The 24,008-nt window shown below is 38.9% G+C and overlaps 1 protein-coding gene across 1 annotated transcript in view; it reads right to left on the reverse strand.

Annotated features, from left to right (window-relative positions):
* The window catches only part of PACSIN1 (protein kinase C and casein kinase substrate in neurons 1), an 86,139-nt gene that overhangs the window by 54,849 nt on the left and 7,282 nt on the right, over positions 1-24,008 (reverse strand). Inside the window, exons 3-5 of the mRNA XM_053704717.1 lie at positions 17,055-17,290; positions 16,688-16,843; positions 6,392-6,567 (exon numbers count right to left, since the gene is read on the reverse strand). Coding sequence (XP_053560692.1) covers positions 6,392-6,567; positions 16,688-16,843; positions 17,055-17,290 — 568 coding nt within the window. The remainder of the gene's footprint in view (positions 1-6,391; positions 6,568-16,687; positions 16,844-17,054; positions 17,291-24,008) is intronic.

Raw genomic sequence — 24,008 nt, forward strand, 5'->3', positions numbered from 1 at the left:
TATTGTAATTGTTTACCTGTATTTCCATTAACCTTATATTAGCATTTGAATTAGTTTATTTAGTCTGTGGTTTTCCCCACCTATCCTGAAAGTTTTTGGCCTCAAGACCAAGCTGTATTAACACATCCAGTAGAAGAAATTACACTCCTGTTGTGTTAAAGAAGAGATAAGGTAATAAAATGTTAATTTTCCATTGTTCTATCCAAGTATTGGTGATTGGTTTATGGACAGATATAAGATAAAGAAGCAGGTATATGTACACAATGTGATAAAGTAATGAGATCTGATTATACCTACAAGCTCAAACCATTTTATTAGGTTGTGGCTTCAAAACACAAAATCAGCTAATTCATATACACAAATAAGCCTTAAAATGCAAATCTCATACATTTTATACTCAGCAGCTGGTGAAAAAAGTAATTGAAAACACATTAAGGGAAACATTTTTTTATAGTATACTGTCCCCTTCAAGTACTATAAGATACAGTAGCATTGCATTATCAACATAGGCATAATCAAAAACAATGCAATAGCACTTACTTCAAATGAGCGGTAGATCTTTTTCTGAAAAAAGTCAAAATGTCTTTCCGTTTCCCTGCGCCCAGTATCATGTGACAGCCATCAGCAAATCACAGACTCGTGTATGTATCTAAAAATGACTATTGTAGCCATAATCAACACATGCGTAATCAGACAGACACCAGGATATTTTGCATTTATTATGGTTGCAATAGTTATTTTTTTAATGCCCTATTGAAGCCTTTTTAAGGTGTTTAAAGGGACATGAAACCCAATTTATTTTTCCTCCCTGATTCAGATAGCACATGCAATTTTAAAAAACTTTCCAATATATTTCCATTATCTCAATTTATTTTGCTCTTTTTGTATCATTTGTTGAAAATAATACGTAGGTAGGTTCAGGTTCAGAAGCTGCTAATTGGTGGCTGCACAACTTCAAGCTGTGTATTGCTGCTCCTTCAACAAAGGATATGAAGAGAATTAAGCAAATTAGATCAAATAAATAAACAGAAAAGTTGTTTAAAATTGTATTTTTCTATTTGAATCATGAAAGAAACATTTTAGGTTTCATGTCCCTTTAAGCACAAGAGAATAGATAGTAGCCACTCATATAACATACTTGTGGCAGAAGGTTTTACTGCTTCATTCTCTTGTTATCCTTTGCTAAAAGGTTTATCTAGGAAAGCTCAGGAGCAGCAAAGGATTTAGATTCTAACTGCTGATTGGTGGCTGCATATATATACCGATTGTCATTGGCTCACCCTTTTGTTCAGTTAGAAACCAGTAGTGCATTACTGCTCCTTCAACAAATGATACCAAGAGAATGAAACAGATTAGATAATAGAAGTAAATGGGAAAGTTGTTGAAAATCGTATGTTCTACCTAAATCATGAAAGAAAAATTTTGGGTTTCATGTCCCTTTAAAGGGACACTGAACCCACTTTTTTCTTTTGTGATTCAGATAGAGCATGACATTTTAAGCAACTTTCTAATTTACTCCAATTATAACATGTTCTTCATTCTCTTGGTATCTTTATTTGAAATTCAAGAATCTAAGTTTAGATGCCGGCCCATTTTTGGTGAACAACCTGGGTTGTTCTTGCTGATTAGTGGATAAATTCATCCACCAATAAAAAAGTGCTATCCAGAGATCTGAATAAAAAAAAAGCTTAGGTGTCTTCTTATTCAAATAAAGATAGGAAGAGAATGAAGAAAATGTGATAATAGGAATAAATTAGAAAGTGGCTTAAAATTGCATGCTCTATCTGAATAATGAAAGAAAAAAATTGGGTTCAGTGTCCCTTTAAGGGGCAGCAATTATTATTATTATCAGGCATTTGTAGAGCGCCAACAGATTCCAGCAGCGCTAAGCAATGCACTACTGGGAGCTAGCTAAACACATGAGGTGAGCCAATGACAAGAGGCAAATATATGCAGCCACCAAGCAACAGCTAGCTCACAGTAGTACGTTGCTGCTCCTGAACCTATCTAGGTATGCTTTTTCAGCAAAGCATGTCAAGAGAACAAAGCAGATCAGAAGTAAATTGGAAAGTTATTTAACCATCCTCTATCCGAATAATGAAAGGAATGTTATGTCCCTTTACTGAAAGTATTATAATTAATATTTGACAACTCCTTATTGGGATGACAGTCTTCACATGTAGCACGTAACAAAGACTTTGTCTTAATGTAGCAGCTGTGGACCTTAGTCAATCTTCGCCATACAGGTTTAAATAAGTTACAGTTTCATACATATCCTTAAAGGGACACTGAACCCAATTTTTTTCTTTCGTGATTCAGATAGAGCATGCAATTTTAAGCAACTTTCTATTTTACTCCTATTATCAAATTTTTCTTCGTTCTCTTGCTATCTTTATTTGAAAAAGAAGGCATCTAAGCGTTTCTTTGTGTTCAGAACTCTGGACAGCACTTTTTTATTGGTGGATGAATTTATCCACCAATCAGCAAGAACAACCCAGGTTGTTCACCAAAAATGGGCCGGCATCTAAACTTACGTTCTTGCATTTCAAATAAAGATAGCAAGATAATGAAGAACATTTGATAATAGGAGTAAATTAGAAAGTTGCTTAAAATTGCATGCTCTATCTGAATCACGAAAGAAAACATTTGGGTTCAGTGTCCCTTTAAAATTGACCCCCACACACATAAATTTAACCCCAGTGAATATTAACCCCTACCCTCAAATATTAAACACCCATAAATAATAACTCTATACCCTTAAATATTAAACCTCCATAAATATTAACTCTGTACCCTTAAATATTAAACCTCCATAAATATTAACTCTGTAACCTTAAATATTTCCCTAAACTTATAGGAACATAAAAATGCTCTGTGGTGTTAAAGCATTTTATTATTACACTATTGTGTGTATTTAACTATTGCCTGGTTTCTATTGCTGTTGTAAACTGTGTAAGCTTAAACCAGCAGTGTAAACTAGGCCTATGTACTTGGCTCTTTCAAAAGGGTTAAATGTATACATAAACTCAGCTCTAGAGTAATGTACTATTGGGACCTATTGGAACACATCTAGTAAGCCAATAACAAGAGGCATATTTGTGTAGGCACCAATCATCAGCTATCTAGGTATGCTTTTTAACAAAGGATACCAAGAGAACAAAGCACATTTGAGAAAATAAGTACATTTAAAAGTCTCTCAAAATTGCATCCTCTATCTGAATCCTGAAAGTTTAATTTGGACTTTTATGTCCTTTCAATCCATACCTCTAACTATAACCCCCCTTCCCCTTTTTAATCAATTCCCCCACCACAAAGAGATATTCCAATTTGAATTCCCCAATGGCAAACCCAGTCCATAAAAAGACCAGCATCAAATGTAATCCTGAATGTTCTAATATTCTTCCTATGTATTATAGTTACTTATGTATAATACCTGTGTTTTTGGGATTAATGCCGAATAAATTTGTACAAAACACATTTACGATTTAACAATAAGTCTTATTATCAGTACTGGTTGTAGGTTAATTGAGAAATCATACAGACTGGGTCAGCAAGCAGAGCACAATCACTAGGGCAGGGTACATTATCTTTTGCACTAACTTGTGCCCAGAATAACACACACTCTGGTATTACGAATGGGTATTGTTATTTTAAACAAAGCATTTTAACCCATCTGAAACTTGTTTAGTGTGCTGATAGTGATACCTTAAATCTATTCTATATGAATAATTTTGCTCTTGGTTTTTTAATATCATTGTTCATTTGATTAACCCCTCCTGGAACATCAACTCTGTTACAAATTTTTGTTTCATCAGCAAACAAGAGAGCCATTGACACACTCATTAACATTAAGCTTGCAAGTTAATTTGTGCGCAATCCAAAATGCCACTCTAAAATTAAGAGCTTTTTGAGACCCAAAGAAAACCATTATTATTATTATTATTATTATTATTATTAATACAGGTATGAATCCCCAAATCCAGAATTCCAAAATCCAAACTTTTTTTTTTTTTTTTTTTTTTTAATTATCAAAAATAACTTCTTTTTTTTTCCGCATGTAAGTCACAATCTTTTCTTTGGTTGATTTTTGTATTCTAAAATGCAAATAATAGTCTCTATTTATCTAAAACAACAAATATTACCTTTATGATTACAGTACTGTACTATCTTTCTGATGGTACTACGTATACACAAGCATTAGATTGATATAAAACTACCTTTAAGTTAAATGTATAAGCTGTATTATGACATGTAAATGTTGCCTAAATGACATAAGATCTTCTTGATTACGCTTGGTTCCATTCCCTCTCTAAACTGTCCCATTTTACAAATGCAACTTATACAAATATTCCAAAATCCAAACTATTCAGAAGTCCCAAGCAGTCTGTATTAAAGGGACACTGAACCCAATGTTTTTCTTTTGTGATTCAGATAGAGCATGCAATTTTAAGCAACTTTCTCATTTATTCCTATTATCAAATTTTCTACGTTCTCTTGGTATCCTTATTTGAAAAGCAAGAATGTAAGTTTAGATGCCGGCCCATTTTTGGTGAACAACCTGGGTTGTTCTTGCTGATTGATGGATATATTCACCCACCAATAAACAAGTGCAGCCCAGCATTCTGAACCAAAAAATGTCTGGCTCCTTAGCTTAGATGCCTTCTTTTTTAAATAACGATAGCAAGAGAACAAATAACAATTGATAATAGGAGTAAATTGGAAAGTTGCTTAAAATTGCATGCTCTATCTGAATCACAACAGAAAAAAATTGGGTTCAGTGTCTCTTTAAGGGTTTTTACCTGTAGTATAGCACAGAACTACATGAAGAACTTCACTACTTACGCACCATTGGCTTAGCCCTTGAGTAATATCCAACATAAATTATACTGCACGCCCCCATACAGTCGTTTATGTGGGGGGATATAGTGTGCCACTTGAGCAATAAAAAATAACTTTTACCTATAATATGAGCACAAAAACAAAAGCCCCTAATCTGCCGCTCTGGACACTACCGCCACCTACATTATATTTATGAACCCCTAATCTGCTGCCCCCAACATCGCCGACACCTACATTATATTTATTAACCCCTAATCTGCCGCCCCCAATGTCGCCGCCAATGTCGTCAACAGATGTCAACACTCAGTGGTGCTAATATTTTTGGGCTCTAACCTAGGCCGTGTTTTTTTTTTTTAATCACTTAAAAAAGTGCCTAATGGACAAACACCTGTGCTAGAGGATTTCTTTTCAATAAATTAGAATTTCCCATCTCTAGTCCTCCAAAGGTCTCCAAAGGCCAGGTTAGTGTAAGGGGTTTAATCAGTGACCTATTCAGTTTCATTGAAACTTTAGGGACACTGTAGTCAGAAAATACAATTATCTATATCCAGCCATGTTGGATTATTCAGGGTTATTGGAAGATTACAATATTGTATTTTCCATTTTTTGATCCACCCTCTTACTAACATTCACTTTACCTAGTTATCTACAATACGGCCTATTTGTCTTTTGTAAAACTAGGGGCCGATCTTTTTATGCCCCGTATTGAGCCAAATACATAAGACCGCTGCTCCTTAACTTGTCCGCCACCTCTGAGGCGGCGAACAGCAATCCGCCCGATCACATACGATCGGGTTGATTGACACCCCCTGCTAGCGGCCGAATCTGCAGGGGGCAACATTGCGCAAGCATTTCTAGTGAAATGCGTGTGCATTGATAATTGCCGACAGCATATGCTGTCGGCATTTATAGATGTGCCACAGACGTGATCGCTACAGCAGATCATGTGCGTCCGCACATTGTTAAATCGGCCCCTAGGCCTTTAGACACAGCTCTTTTAAAAGGGCAGTAAACCTACAAAATAATATTATATAATTCTGCACATAGTGCAGAATTATATAGCATTATCTTAGCGCAAACTTTATGCAACATAATATTGCAGCTAAAATTTGATTATAAAAGAGGATTTTTCAGACCGCCGCTCTTGCTCTACTGAGCGGGTCTGGATTTCCCCCTGAGCGCATCTGGGCAGCTATCTAGTAACAGCCCGGCCCGATCGTGCCATTAAACTCAATGTAGCTCGCTCCTGCTCTGTCTGATAGCGGGAGCGAGCTGCATTGAGTTTAATGGCGCGATCGGGCCGGCTGTTACTAGACAGCTGCCCAGATGCGCTCAGGGGGAAATCCAGACCCGCTCAGTAGAGTAAGAGCGGCTGTCTGAAAAATCCTCTTTTATAATCAAATTTTAGCTGCAATATTATGTTGCATAAAGTTTGCGCTAACATAATGTTATGTGCAGAATTATATAACATTATTTTGTAGGTTTACTACCCCTTTAATATTGCCTGAATTCCTTAGCTTTAGTATTGTCCTATAAAAATGATGTCACCTACCTGCCGTTCTCTGTAAGGTTAAGATGGTGCTTGATATCCAGAAGGACCTCTTTAAGGAAGACCAAGCGTTTCTCCTCCAGCTGCTGGCACTGCTCAAAAACAAGGTCCATACTCTCCATGTACTGAGGAGTGGACTTCTGGATATCATCGAGTATCTTCTCATAGCGTTCCTGGGCCTGCAATGGCATGGAAACAAAAGACAGAAGACAAGTAAGAAAAGCAGCAATCCTAATAATATGTAACTTTCAAGGAGGTTTTAAGCAAAAGATCCCTTCCCAAATTCACTAATGGGTAATTTAGAATTTGCGTGCCAGCTAATCTCATCAACATTTTGTTAATTTGTTATTCTTAAAGGGATATGAAACTCAACATTTTTCTTTCATGATTCAGATAAAACATGCAATTTTAAACAACTTTCAAATTTACTTCTATTATCAATTTTTCTTCATTCTCTTGGTATCTTTTTTTGAAAAGCAGGGACGTAAGCTTAAGAGCCGGCCCATTTTTGTCGCACTATATGGCAGCAGTTTTGCAAGAATGTTATCCATTTGCAAGAACCCTAGATGGCATCATTATTTCCTGCCATGCTGTGCTCCAGGTGCCTACCTAGGTATCTCTTCAACAAAGAATATCATGGGAACAAAGCAAATTTGATAATAGAAGTAAATTGGAAACTTGTTTAAAATGAAATACCCTTCTGAATCACAAAAGAGCATTTTTGAGTTTCATATCCCTTTAAAAACCAACTTCAATATTTAAATTGTGTTCCCTTTGGAAGACTCCAGTCTTGCTAGCCTCTTCCATCTTCAAAGGGACAGTAAACACCTTAAGATTTTAATAAAGTGTTTAGTTATGCACAGTAAAACTTTATTTATTTTCATGTAATTTAGCTCAGAAAATTGAGAATTTTATTTTTCTCAGAACTGGAAATGCACAGCAGACATATTAAGGCTAACCCTGCTACATAACGGTTACTAATTGGCTTTAAGTGCCAAATAATTCACCTTATACTAACATTATAACATTGGCTAGCCTTGTTGCCTGCAGACTCAAGCCTATATCGTCTACTCTAAATAACATAAAAAGGTGGGTGGAGTAGTTTGGCTATTGAAAAACAACTGCAGAAGAGTTTATTTGTTTTAAAAATGTTTACACTTGAATTATGTGCTATTGTATTTGAACACAACAGAAATTGTCTGTAATTATAAGGTGTTTACTGCCCTTTTAATTAAAGGGACAGTCTAGTCAAAATCAAACGTTCATGATTCAGATAGGGCATGTAATTTTAAACAACTTTGCAAATTACTTTTATCATTAAATTTGCTTTGTTTGCTTGGTATTCTTTGTTGAAAGCTAAACCTAGGTAGGATCATATATTCATTTCTAAGCCCTTAAAAGCCCCCTCTAACCTCAGTTTTTCACAGCTAGACAGCTAGACAGCGCTAGTTCACGTGTGCCATATAGGTAACATTGTGCTCACGCCCATGGAGTTATTTATGAGTCAGCACTAATTGGCGAAAAGTCTGTCAAAATAATTGAAATAAGGGATCAGTCTGCAGAGGCTTAGATACAAGGTAATCACAGAGGTTAAAAGTGTATTAATATAACTGTGTTAGTTATGTAAAACTAGGGAATCCTATAATATAAAAGGCCAAGTGTGTTTGTCTGAAGCTGTCATGCGCAGTAGAGACAGCACGAGGACAAACACACCTGGCCTTAGAGTCCCTACCTGATCTGCGGTGCGGGCAGAAGTGGGCGTGACCAACATGAAGGGGCAGGGCCAGGTATGAAGGGGGAGGGGCCGGTGCGGTCACGCACGCAAGATAGAGGGGAGAGAGATAGAGAGGGGGGAGAGATAGAAAGAGGGGGAGAGATAGAAAGAGGGGGAGAGAACAAAAGAGATAGGAAAGAGCTAAAGATAGGATAAGAGAGGGGAAAGAGCAAGAGAGAGAGCAAAACAGAGGGGAAGAGAGAGAGAGCAAAAGAGAGGGGGAGAGAGAGAGCGCAAAAGAAAGGGGGAGAGAGAGAGAGTGCAAAAGAGAGGGGGAGAGAGAGAGCTCAAAAGAGAGGGGGAGAGAGAGAGAGCGCAAAAGAGAGGGGGGAGAGATAGAGCAAAAGAGAGGGGGAGGGAGAGAGCGCAAGGGGTGGGACCACTGTACTGCAAAAAATGGCCCGTGTGAACGGGCTTTACTTTAGGACTAGTGGGTAATAAAGGGATTATCTATCATTTTGAAAATTAAACATTGTCAAGTAGACTGTCCCTTTAATCTAAGCCTCTAAATTTACAGAGGTAGACGTGATGCACTTCTTTCAAGCAATAAGCGCAAATCTCAAATGTTTTAAAAAGAATCTTCTGACTAAAGCAAATGGGTTACCAGAATCTATCATCACTCCAGATGATCCAACTATAAAATGTTACTCAGTGCAGCACGAGAACGTTTCAATGGTGATTAGTATTGGATTTTTGTTTGTTTCTGAGCAAATAAAAATGAGCAAATAATGGAAAAAAAACCTTTTTTAGTAAAACAGCTAACTGTAACATTCCCATATTTATCTGTATATAGTTCATAATGCTGCTAAATAACTACCTGATACCTTATTTATTATCATATTGAAATAGCAATAAAATGGCTGATTGACAAATTGTTATCTGAGATTTTTTGACTTATTATGATGCAAATTCTTCCAGTTAGCATCTCAAATCACAGTTTTACCTCAGTAAGACAAAGGGAAAAAAATACTCTGGAACTTCTTCTTGTCTTTCAATCATATCCCACTTTCTGCTCATTATTTTTGCATGTTAACAGCCACTATTTTAACAAAACACACACAGATAAGGTCTTTACCAGGGTCCTTCAAACTTTTCCCCCCAAGACCCAGTGCCATGAAACCACATACCTTAGAACCCTATTTTTATACTTGGTCTGAAAATTTCTTAAGAAATAAACAACATGATAGCTGCAATGTTTGGCAAAGACTAAAATATGTGCATGCTTTATTCCTGATTGTAGTCAAATTGAAAGCGTTGTAAAACATAATAACACACACACTCTCATACAACACACACAAACACACTCTCATACAACACACACACAATCATACAACACAAACAAACACACTCTCATACAACACACACAGTCATATAACACACACAAACACACTCTCATACAACACACACACAATCATACAACACACACAAACACACTCTCATACAACACACACAGTCATATAACACACACAATCATACAACACAAACACACTCTCATACAACACACACAGTCATATAACACACACAAACACACTCTAATACAACACACACACAATCATACAACACAAACACACTCTCATACAACACACATAGTCATATAACACACACAAACACACTATCATACAACACACACACAATCATACAACACACACAAACATACTCTCATATAACACACACAGTCATATAACACACACAAACACACTCTCATGCAACACACACACAATCATACAACACACACAAACACACTCTCATACAACACACACAGTCATATAACACACACAAACACACTCTCATACAACACACACACAATCTTACAACACACACAAACACACTCTCATACAACACACACAGTCATATAACACACACAAACACTCTCTCATACAACACACACAATCATACAACACACACAAACACACTTTCATACAACACACACACAATCATACAACACAAACAAACACACTCTCATACAACACACACAGTCATATAACACACACAAACACACTCTCATACAACACACACACAATCATACAACACACACAAACATACTCTCATACAACACACACACAATCATATAACACACACAAACACACTCTCATACAACACACACACAGTCATATAACACACACAAACACACTTTCATACAACACATACACACAATCATACAACACACACAAACATACTCTCATATAACACACACACAATCATACAACACACACAAACATACTCTAATACAACACACACACAGTCATACAACACACACAAACACACTCTCATACAACACAATGCAACAAAATGGATGATTGACAAATTGTTATCTGAGATTTTTTGACTTATGATGCAAATTCTTCCAGTTAGCATCTCAAATCACAGTTTTACCTCAGTAAGACAAAGGAAAAAACATACTCTGGAACTTCTTCTTGTCTTTTAATCATATCCCACTTTCTGCTCATTATTTTAGCATGTTAACAGCCACTATTTTAACAAAACACACACAGATAAGGTCTTTACCAGGGTCCTTCAAACTTTTCCCCCCAAGACCCAGTGCCATGAAACCACATACCTTAGAACCCTATTTTTATACTTGGTCTGAAAATTTCTTAAGAAATAAACAACATGATAGCTGCAATGTTTGGCAAAGACTAAAAAATGTGCATGCTTTATTCCTGATTGTAGTCAAATTGAAAGCGTTGTAAAACATAATAACACACACACTCTCATACAACACACACAAACACACTCTCATACAACACACACACAATCATACAACACAAACAAACACACTCTCATACAACACACACAGTCATATAACACACACAAACACACTCTCATACAACATACACACAATCATACAACACACACAAACACACTCTCATACAACACACACAGTCATATAACACACACAATCATACAACACAAACACACTCTCATACAACACACACAGTCATATAACACACACAAACACACTCTCATACAACACACATACAATCATACAACACACACAAACACACTCTAATACAACACACACACAATCATACAACACAAACACACTCTCATACAACACACACAGTCATATAACACAAACACACTATCATACAACACACACACAATCATACAACACACACAAACATACTCTCATATAACACACACAGTCATATAACACACACAAACACACTCTCATGCAACACACACACAATCATACAACACACACAAACACACTCTCATACAACACACACAGTCATATAACACACACAAACACACTTTCATACAACACACACACAATCTTACAACACACACAAACACACTCTCATACAACACACACAGTCATATAACACACACAAACACTCTCTCATACAACACACACAATCATACAACACACACAAACACACTTTCATACAACACACACACAATCATACAACACAAACAAACATACTCTCATACAACACACACAGTCATATAACACACACAAACACACTCTCATACAACACACACACAGTCATATAACACACACAAACACACTCTCATACAACACACACACAATCATACAACACACACAAACATACTCTCATACAACACACACACAATCATATAACACACACAAACACACTCTCATACAACACACACACAGTCATATAACACACACAAACACACTCTCATACAACACACACAGTCATATAACACACACAAACACACTCTCATACAACACACACACAATCATACAACACACACAAACATACTCTCATATAACACACACAATCATACAACACACACAAACATACTCTAATACAACACACACACAGTCATACAACACACACAAACACACTCTCATACAACACAATGCAACAAAATGGCTGATTGACAAATTGTTATCTGAGATTTTTTGACTTATGATGCAAATTCTTCCAGTTAGCATCTCAAATCACAGTTTTACCTCAGTAAGACAAAGGAAAAAACATACTCTGGAACTTCTTCTTGTCTTTTAATCATATCCCACTTTCTGCTCATTATTTTTGCATGTTAACAGCCACTATTTTAACAAAACACACACAGATAAGGTCTTTACCAGGGTCCTTCAAACTTTCCCCCCCAAGACCCAGTGCCATGAAACCACATACCTTAGAACCCTATTTTTATACTTGGTCTGAAAATTTCTTAAGAAATAAACAACATGATAACTGCAATTTTTGGCAAAGACTAAAATATGTGCATGCTTTATTCCTGATTGTAGTCAAATTTGAAAGCGTTGTAAAATGTAATAACACACACACTCTCATACAACACACACAAACACACTCTCATACAACACACACACAATCATACAACACAAACAAACACACTCTCATACAACACACACAGTCATATAACACACACAAACACACTCTCATACAACACCCACACAATCATACAACACACACAAACACACTCTAATACAACACACACACAATCATACAACACAAACACACTCTCATACAACACACACAGTCATATAACACACAAAAACACACTCTCATACAACACACACACAATCATACAACACAAACAAACACACTCTCATACAACACACACAGTCATATAACACACACAAACACACTCTCATACAACACACACACAATCATACAACACACACAAACACTCATACAACACACACAGTCATATAACACACACAATCATACAACACAAACACACTCTCATACAACACACACAGTCATATAACACACACAAACACACTCTCATAAAACACACACACAATCATACAACACACACAAACACACTCTCATACAACACACACAGTCATATAACACACACAAACACACTCTCATACAACACACACACAATCATACAACACACACAAACATACTCTCATACAACACACACACAATCATATAACACACACAAACACACTCTCATACAACACACACACAGTCATATAACACACACAAACACACTCTCATACAACACACACACAGTCATATAACACACACAAACACACTCTCATACAACACACACACAATCATACAACACACACAAACATACTCTCATATAACACACACACAATCATACAACACACACAAACATACTCTAATACAACACACACACAGTCATACAACACACACAAACACACTCTCATACAACACAATGCAACAAAATGGCTGATTGACAAATTGTTATCTGAGATTTTTTGACTTATGATGCAAATTCTTCCAGTTAGCATCTCAAATCACAGTTTTACCTCAGTAAGACAAAGGAAAAAACATACTCTGGAACTTCTTCTTGTCTTTTAATCATATCCCACTTTCTGCTCATTATTTTTGCATGTTAACAGCCACTATTTTAACAAAACACACACAGATAAGGTCTTTACCAGGGTCCTTCAAACTTTCCCCCCCAAGACCCAGTGCCATGAAACCACATACCTTAGAACCCTATTTTTATACTTGGTCTGAAAATTTCTTAAGAAATAAACAACATGATAACTGCAATTTTTGGCAAAGACTAAAATATGTGCATGCTTTATTCCTGATTGTAGTCAAATTTGAAAGCGTTGTAAAATGTAATAACACACACACTCTCATACAACACACACAAACACACTCTCATACAACACACACACAATCATACAACACAAACAAACACACTCTCATACAACACACACAGTCATATAACACACACAAACACACTCTCATACAACACCCACACAATCATACAACACACACAAACACACTCTAATACAACACACACACAATCATACAACACAAACACACTCTCATACAACACACACAGTCATATAACACACAAAAACACACTCTCATACAACACACACACAATCATACAACACAAACACACTCTCATACAACACACACAGTCATATAACACACACAAACACACTCTCATACAACACACACACAATCATACAACACACACAAACACTCATACAACACACACAGTCATATAACACACACAATTATACAACACAAACACACTCTCATACAACACACACAGTCATATAACACACACAAACACACTCTCATACAACACACACACATTCATACAACACACACAAACACACTCTCATACAACACACACAGTCATATAACACACACAAACACACTCTCATACAACACACACACAATCATACAACACACACAAACACACTCTCATACAACACACACAGTCATATAACACACACAAACACTCTCTCATACAACACACACAATCATACAACACACACAAACACACTTTCATACAACACACACACAATCATACAACACAAACACACTCTCATAAAACACACACAATCATACAACATAAACAAACACACTCTCATAAAACACACATTTCCATGGAACACACATACCACACACACTCTCATAAAAACACATTTCCATGGAACACACATACCACACACACTCTCATACAATACACACTTACCCGATACACTCTCTTACAACACACACTTTCATATAACACACACTCTCTCATACAACACACACACACTTTCATATTACACGCATACCACACACACACTCATAAAACACACACACACTCTTATACACAACACACGCACAGCACACACACAATCTCATACAATACATCACACACACTTCTACAACACACACACAAGTCGCGACCCAGTACACATGGTGTTGTGACCCAGTAATGGGCCCCGACCCGTGGTTTGAAGAACCCTGATCTATACATTTCATTAGAACGGCCTACGATAAACCACATATTTTAAGAACATTTACTTAAAGGGAAATTTTCTTTTGTGATTCAGATAGAACATACACTACACAACTTTCTAATTTACTTCTATTATCACATTTTCTTTGTTCTCATGGTATCTTTTGTTGAAAATCAGGTATGTAAGCTCGGGCGCGTGCATGTATATCGGAGCAGTTTTGCAGGTATGTTATCCATTTGCAAGAGCACTAGATGGCAGCACTATTTCCTGCATGTATAGCTCCAGACACCAACTAGGTATCTCTTCAACAAAGAATACCATTGGAACAAAGCAAATTTGATAGAAGTATGCTCTGTCCGAATCACCAAATAAACTTTTTTGGGTTTAATATCCCTACACAAACAGCAAAATAAAAATGTAAGATTACAGCTAAACTCCCCTGTAACTCACATATCATATGCAACAAGAGATGAGTGACACAAGATCACTTAAAGGGATATGAAACCCAAACATTTTCTTACGTGATTGGGACACTGCATACATTTTAAATAAGCTTACAATTTACTTATATGGTCAAATTTGTTTTGTTCCCACAATATTCTTTGTTGAAAATATACCTAGGTTGGTGTCTGGAGCACTACATGGCTGCAAACGGATAACATTCTTGCAAATTGGCTGCCATATAGTTCTCCAGACACGTGCACGCTCCTGAGCTTACATACCTGCTTGTCAATAAAAGAAACCAACAAAAAGTAGAATATTTGAAAAAAAAAATTGGGCTTAATTTCCCTTTAAAGTGAATGTAAATTTATCATTATTACCTAAAGTCAAACGATAGAATGAGACTTTAGTATAAACTTATCTTCAGAGATATTTCACTAGAAACGCTATACGGATAGGAGCTGAATCTATGGTCGCCATATTCAGCAATTGATTGACAGATGACTCATCTGCAATCAACTAATCGGGGGAAAGAACGATGAGTCATCTGTCAATTAGTTGCTGAATATGGCGACTGGAGGTTCAGCTCTTGTCCGTAGAGCGTTTCTAGTGAAATATCTCTGAAGTATATACTAAAGTCTCATTCACTTTTTAACTGCTATCATTTGACTTTAGGTAATAACCTTAAATTCACATTCACTTTAACTAAATGTTTTTAAAATATGTGGTTTAATGTAGGCCGTTTTAATGAATCGCACAGACCTTATCTGTAGGTGTTTTGATAAAATAGTGGCTGTTAACATGCAAAAATAATGAGCAGAAAGTGGGAGAAGGGCAGCCTCCTAAGCTTACACCCCTGCTTTTCAACAAAAGATACCAAAAGCACAAAGAAAAAAAAGTTGCAAATGGATAACATTCCTGCAAAACTGCTGCCATATAGTAATCCAGATATGGGCCGGCTTCTGGGCTTATGTCCCTGCTTACCAACAAAAGATACCAAGAGAAAAAGAAAAATTGATAAAAGAAATCAATTAAAACAGTTGTTTAAAATCACATGCTTTGGGGTCTATTTATGATAGTGCGGACGGACATGATACGATGTAGCGTACCATGTCTGCCGCACATCGATAAATGCTGACAGCATACGCTGCTGGCATTTATCATTGCACGCTAGCAGGGGGTGTCAATCATATTCGATCGGGTTGATTTCTGTCCGCCGCCTCAGAGCAGGCGGTCAGGTTATGGAGCAGGGTCTTTAGACCTCTGCTTCATAACTTCTGCTTCCGGCGAGCCACAAAATTGACGCCTTAATCTGAATGATGAAAAAAATGTGTCATATCCCTTTAAGCTTTATCACAATGAAATATTAATCCATTCTCCACAATTTCCCCATATTTCTCAACTTTACCTTCTGCACATCTTGCTTGCACTTGTCTACTTTGTCTTGAAGTTTGCGTTGTTGGTCTGCGGTAACTGAAGCATCGGCTTTGCCAGCCGCCTCGCGGCTGCTAGCCAGCTTCTCCTCTTTGCAGGCCATATGGTACGTCTTTTTTGCAGCTTCCACCTAAATTGGAGTAATAAAACCAGTTGTAAGTCTGGAGACACTCAGATGATCTCTACACTTCAATACCCTTTCTTAAATGTCCTAATCCTTATTCACTTCTAATTCTTTTGTTTGTCTTCAATAACTGTTTGTTTAGCTAAACTATTTTCCCTTTTGTTCTATATTTGTTATGCTTTTGTTTTATCGTTCTATCCCCTTCCATGTCTCTCACCTCCTTTACTTTTTTAGCCCATGGTTTCTGGGCCTTACGAAACCCCTCCTCAGCTTCTCTTGTCTCCTTGAATCCACCCATCATTTGTTTGTGATAAGCTTCTTTCTGCCAGTTCCGCACTTTTTCAATATCTTCGGACACTAGACGGTTCCTCACATCCTGGTGCAACTCGCCCACTTTCTCTGCTTCTGTCAGTAGTGCCCCCCATGCTCGCTCCAGAGTACCATACTGTGGACCTGTGGGTCATATGCTTTTATCATTCTACACTCTATGGGCCAGATTACATACTTACACAATATCCATTAAAATATAGGTTGCGCTAGAGCGATGTCGGCTGGCTAACCCATCTCTGGTAATTCTGTTTTACCATAGACTTGTAATATCAAGTTGTGCACTTATGTTAGCGCGGTCCAGCGGTATTGCAAAAACAATTTTTACTATACTATACTCACTTATTCTGACATTGTTCATTACGCTTCTGTAATAGTGACCACTCTTTCTAATCTCTCTTACAACAATGTTGGAGATATTTTCCTTATTGTATTTCATTACATTTTTCTCTCTTACTATCAGGGATTTCGTTTGTCATTATGATGACCTATTCTGGGATAGGAAACCTGTGGCATGTATGTCTAAAGTCACATGCAAACAAATGTTACTGGCACACCACCCCTGTACAACACTACCACCATATCACCCGCCACCTGGTTTTATTTGGCTGCTATTGGTGGGACGTCTACACAGGTTCAACAAGGATTATTAAAGGCACCGCAAGTAGAAGCCAACAATAAACAGCAGCAGCAGCAGCAGCAACCTTGGAAGGAGAAGCTAGATGTAAGAAGCAGACAGTAAGGTAAGTACTCACTGAAACTAATGGAAAGTGGTCTTAGATTTAATTTTAATATACACAGACACCAACTGGTTTCTCAACAACTGGGCCGTGGCCCAGTACTGGGCTATGATGGCCCTGCTGGTGTGCCCCGACCTGACATGCTCCCCCCTGCATGCTCTGACAGGCCTACTGCTCCACGCATAAGGAATACAAGGCAGGCCTTTCAGAGTGCCATTGCACATGTGTGTGCGCACTGTGCGCAAGTAGCCGCAGTTCAGTGGTAAAACAAGGAGCAGATGGGACTGGACCTGGACACCACAAGTAAGTAACTCATACTATCCCACTTACACCAATGAAAGTATATATTTTCTTCCGCCACTGAAACCAATATATATATACCGCCGGGCCCTGGAGACATCCGGCTAACATTTACCGGGCCTTGAGAACCAATGCATTAAAAGATGCCTTTTTATCTCTAAACATATCCCCAAGCACCAATGTAACAGGGTCTTATATTCTATCATTTTAGTTTTTTAATAGAAATATAGGGCTAGATTACAAGTAGAGCGTGATTGATAGCACAGTCAGTATCTTGTGCTCGGCCTTTAATACTTTGGAAACAAAATTTATAAATGAAAAAAGGTTTTGTGGCAGAATTAAAGGAATATGGGGCAGGACTGGGAAGGGGTCAAAGGTGTATGTGTATATATGTATGTGTGAAGTGTTTTATTCTTAAAGGGACATAAAACCCAATTTCAGAAGTTGCTGATTGGTGGCTGCTCATATATGCCTCATGTCATTGGCTCTCCCAATGCATTCAGCAAGCTCCCAGTAGTGCATTAATGCTTCTTCAACAAAGGATACCAAGAGAATGAAGCAAATTGCATAACAGTAGTAAATTGGGAAGTCATTTAAAATTGCATTCTCTCTTTGAATCATGAAAGAAAAATGTTGGGTTTCATGTCCCTTTAGGTTTCATTTAAATAATATAGCACAGAACTAACTGAAGAACTCCACTCGTTGGGCGGATTTTTTGTGTTCTGTTGGCTTAGCACTTGATGCATTATCTAACATGAATTTTATTACGCTCTTCCATAAAAGTCTATTATGTAGGGGATATAACTCGCCCGTGCTATCTGGCATCCAGAACACATGCTAGACTATCACTTAAAGTGAAGGTCAATTTTGATGAATTAGTGCCCGGTTTTTAATAATCCTATTAAAAACAAGGGCACTTTAATTCATCAAAATTGACATTTCACTCGGTTTCTTCAAAAGCTTACCTTTTAATCCTGGCAGCCGCTCCAGCACTTCCTCCGCCCGTCGCAAGCCGCCTTCGCGGGTCCAAAATGATGAATCCGGCTTCCTCCAATCACGTCGTTGCATCAGGCCAAGATTCCCCCGGGGGGGAAGCCATGATTTGAGGAAGCCGGATTCGTCATTTCTGACGTCCGCAGAGGCTTTCGACGGCTGCGGGAATCGTAGCGGCTGCCAGAATAAAAAGGTACGTTTTTGAAGAAAAAGAGTGAAATGTCAATTTTGATGAATTAAAGTGCCCTTGTTTTTTTGTTTTTTTACAAAGGCTTTATTGGCGAAATGTGATAAATACAAAACATTGATGCAAGTACAGTATGTCATTCAAATTTTACATAAGTCTATACACTTGTACAGTATCACACCTAAGACATTTCGCAGTTAATAACAAATGATTCAGAACAAACAGCATAAAAAACTTCATCAGATACTATAGAATTGTATACTGACTATGTTGCATAAACATTAGACTTCAGCTGTTTAGTGATAGTCGTTATTGATTTCAGTTATAATATAGGTTTAGTGATCAATCCACAATACGTAGTCGTGGGCAGAACTATGTTCCGCGTAGGGGTAAGTAGGGGGGTAGAAAGTTAGAATGGGGTAAGGAGAGGTGGTCGTCTCAGTTTAAAGGGGAAGAGTGGAGTAAGGGGGAGAGAGAGAAAAAAAAAAAAAAAAAGGGGGGAGGGGGCCTGTTGCTACTATGGTTTACAGTGTCTACCATGAATATTTTACTAATTAATCAGAGTCCTCTACCCTCCCAGGTTAGTAACATCATTTCGTGTGTGCATAGCTTCCCAATTTTGAGATAGTGATACCTTTCAAGTCTCAGCAGGTCAGTGACTTTGTTTTTCCATTCCTGAATACTAGGGATGGTCTGCTTCTTCCAGTAAATGGGGATCAGGTTCTTTGCTCCATTGAGCATTAGTAAAAAAAGGAGGTATTTGTCTTCTCTAGTAATCTTTGGTAACTGGTGATAGAGCAGGTAACTGGGATTGGGGGGGACAATTATTTTAAGGATCCTGCTCATTTCTGCCATTATATCATTCCAGTAAGGTGTCAGCAGGGGACAGGACCACCAGATATGTAAAAGAGTGCCATTTTCCCTGCATCCTCTCCAGCATCCCCCATTCGCATGTGGGTACATGTGCTTCAATCTTTGGGGGGTCAAGTACCACCTACTCAGCAGTTTATACTGCGTTTCCTGGACCCTGGCAGATACTGAGGCTCGCCTTGTTTTGTCGAAGATTTTATTCCACTCTTTGTGCCCTATCTCCTGACCTAGTTCCTTTTGCCATGTCTCGGTATATCCTGGCAAGTAATTGTCACCACCCTGTTGTAATAACTTATATAGTTGTGAAATCAGGTGGGTAGGGTGTGAGGTCGTTGTGCATAGGGTTTCAAAATATGTTCTGTGTCTCGTCAGGTCTAGTCTCGCTTCGTGTGTGTCAAGATAGTGTTTAACCTGAGCTACAGTAAACCATGAGCTAAAGACTTTGCTGTCCCATTCAGTTAGTTCCGTCTGGGATTTCAATTTACCCTGATGGAATATGTTGTATATTGCTGAGTCTCTAAGACCATAGGTCTTGTCCGGGAGATTAGTTCTTGGTAGAAACTCCATCTCGGGATTTTCTCTGAGCGGAGTGACCGGAGAGAACGGGGTAGAGATATGAGGGGCTTTTTTAACCAATTTATCCCAAGCTGAGAGAACCTCTGCTATCATGGGGTAGAGCCGAATCATGGAAGGTCTTCCATCGCGTGTGATCCATGCAAGGGCTCCAATGTTCCCTCTCCCTAATATCATATTATCTATGCGAACCCAAGCCTTTTGCTCCGAGTTGTGGCACCACTCCACCAATCTTTGGAGGTATATTGCGGCCTGGTACACCTGTAGGTCTGGTATGCCCAGTCCGCCCCTATTCCGAGGCAGGAAAGTAGTTTTCCTATTGATTCTCGGCTTCAGATCTCTCCATATGTAGGATTCCATGGCCGATTGTATCTGGTGGATAAGATGAGAAGCTGTGGACGATGGGATGGTCTGTAGGATATAAAGCACACGTGGTATGACATTCATTTTGACCACCCCAATGCGACCCAACCAGGAGATGGTTTTATTTTTCCAGCTTGACAGGTCTTTAAGGATCTCATCTCTAATGCTTTTGTAATTCGTATCCACAATCTCCTTTATGCTTGGTGTCAGATAGATGCCAAGATATTTCATTTTGCCACATGCTATTTGTAGTGGGCATTTACCCTCCAGTGACCCGAACTCCTTGCAGGGGATTGTGACATTCATAATTTCAGATTTTGTGAGGTTCAAAAGAAAGTTCGATACCTCTCCGAAGTGTGTGAACTCATCTAGGGCTGCCACTAGGGACCCCCCTACGTCCGATATCATAAGACATCGTCGGCGTACATGGCCAGCTTATGTACAGAGTCCCCTATGGAAATTCCCTTTACTTCTGGATTTGTTTGGATTTTGCTCGCTAGGATCTCGATTGTCAATGCGAACAGGAGTGGGGAGAGGGGACAGCCCTGTCTTGTCCCATTACGAATTAAAAAGGTATTGGAGAATGTACCGTTTACCCTGACCCTCGCGTTCGGTGACGAGTATAGGGACATGATCCCATTTATAAATTTAGGGCCGAAGCCAAATTTCTCCAATGTGTGTTGCATGAACACCCAGCTGACCCGGTCAAACGCTTTCTCAGCGTCCGTAGAGACCAGGGCCAGTAGGGTTGTAGTGTTTTGGGCATAGGTTATTATTTGAAGGACCTTGAGGGTGTTATCTCTGGCTTTGCACCTCAGGACAAATCCCACTTGGTCCGCTGAGATCAGCTGTGGCAGGTGTCTATTGAGGCGATTAGCTATAATCTTTGCCAGGATCTTGATATCTGAATTCAGCAACGATATGGGGCGGTAGTTCTCTGGTCTATTATCTGGTTTACCTGGTTTGGGGATCACTGCAATGTGGGCTTCTAGCATCGAGCTAGGTAGGACCGGTGAGTCCGATAATTGGTTAAAGAGGATCAGCATTTCAGGTGCCAGGGCTTCCTTGTAAACTTTATAGTACTTGGCCCCAAATCCATCTGGACCTGGGCTTTTCCCAGATGTTAAATCCTTAATGGCTTGCTTGATTTCAAGCAGTGTGAATGGAGATTCCAAAGCCTCTGAATCTTGTACCGAGAGTTTGGGGACATCCAACCTCGCGAGATACTCAAGTATTTTTTGTGTCTCGCGTGCTTGAGGGGCGGGATCCTCCCGTATATCTACTGGTTTCTGTATGTTATATAGTGTCGCATAATAAGATCCGAAGATCTCGGCGATAGATTTACCATCTTCTTTAGTTTCCCCGTCCGGGTGGATCATACTGTGCACATAATGCTTCCTCTTTTTCCGTGCTATAGCTCTGGCCAGTAATCGTCCGGCTTTATCTCCCTGCTCCAAAAACTGTTGTCTTAAAATTAAGGCTGCCCTTTGATAGTCCACTTGAAGAAATTTCAAGAGGTCAGCTCTCGCTTGCGTCAGATTCCTAGTTAGTGTATCATCTGAGGGCGCAATCTTATGCGCACTTTCCGCTTTGTCCACCTCAAGGAGCAGACTGCGGTACTTCTCTCTTCTCACCCTGACTAGTCTGGCTTTCTGCTTAAGAAAGAGGCCTCTAATAGTACATTTATGAGCCTCCCAGATTATGGCGGGTTGGGAACCCGAGTCTTTGTGTATTTGAAAGAATTCTGTTAGTGCTATCTCTACTTCCCGTTTGAAAACCGGGCCATCCAACATGAGATCATCCAACTTCCAGATATAAGGCGTAACCGGTGTATCAGACCATGCTACTGTGCAGGTGACCGGGGCATGATCGGACCAAGTGATAGGAAATATGTTACTGTCTGTGGTGATTGTGAGTCCTGTCGCGTCTGTAAACCAGTAGTCTATTCTGGAGTATTTTCTATGGGGGTGGGAGTAGAATGTGAAGTTCTTAGAGGAGGGGTGTTGTGATCGCCAAATGTCGTGCAATGCTGCGTCTCCGAGGTGGGATGATATACGTTTGAGAGCTTTATGGGGAATGCTGGAGACACCATCAGAGGTATCTAAAGTTGGATCTAGGGAAGCGTTTAGGTCTCCCCCAGGAATAAAATGCCTGATTGTACCTCAAGCACCTTATTTAAAACCATGTGGAAGAAGACCTGCTGAGATTGATTGGGACAGTAAACATTAACTAGTGTTATGGGTCTATTGTAGATTGAGCCTATTAGGATCAGGTATCTACCCTCTGGGTCTCTATGTGCTTGTGTCAGTTTGAAAGGCAAGTCTGAACTGAAGAGAATACCCACCCCGTTTTTTTTCCGTGGGCCGGAGGCAAAGAAAGCTAAGGGGTATTGTCGATTAAACCAACGAGGTTCATGACCCTGTGCAAAATGTGTTTCTTGCAAGTAGATAATATTACCCCCCTGTCTGTGTAGGTCTCTCAACACCATAGATCGCTTGGCTGGACTATTTAGGCCCTTCACATTTATGGAGATCAGCTCCATGGGGCGGGGTACTTTTCTCGAGTGAGAGGTCGCCATTATCATAGGCAGTAGGCTAGGGGGGAGAGAAAAAAAAAAAGGGGGGGGGGGGAGAAGAGGTGGAGGAAGTGAGTAAATGAGGGGGAGGGAGGTAGAAGGTTAGTGTAGGGGTGGAGCAAAGGGAGGAAGGGGGAGGGGGAAGAAATGAATTATGTCACCCTGAGGTGAATTTGAGGATGATCCAACCTGTGTGTTACTCTCCTAATGGTGAGGGTGAGCTGTATCTTATGAAACACAAAT

Source organism: Bombina bombina, chromosome 3 (assembly GCF_027579735.1).
Source record: "Bombina bombina isolate aBomBom1 chromosome 3, aBomBom1.pri, whole genome shotgun sequence".
Classification (NCBI taxonomy): domain Eukaryota; kingdom Metazoa; phylum Chordata; class Amphibia; order Anura; family Bombinatoridae; genus Bombina; species Bombina bombina.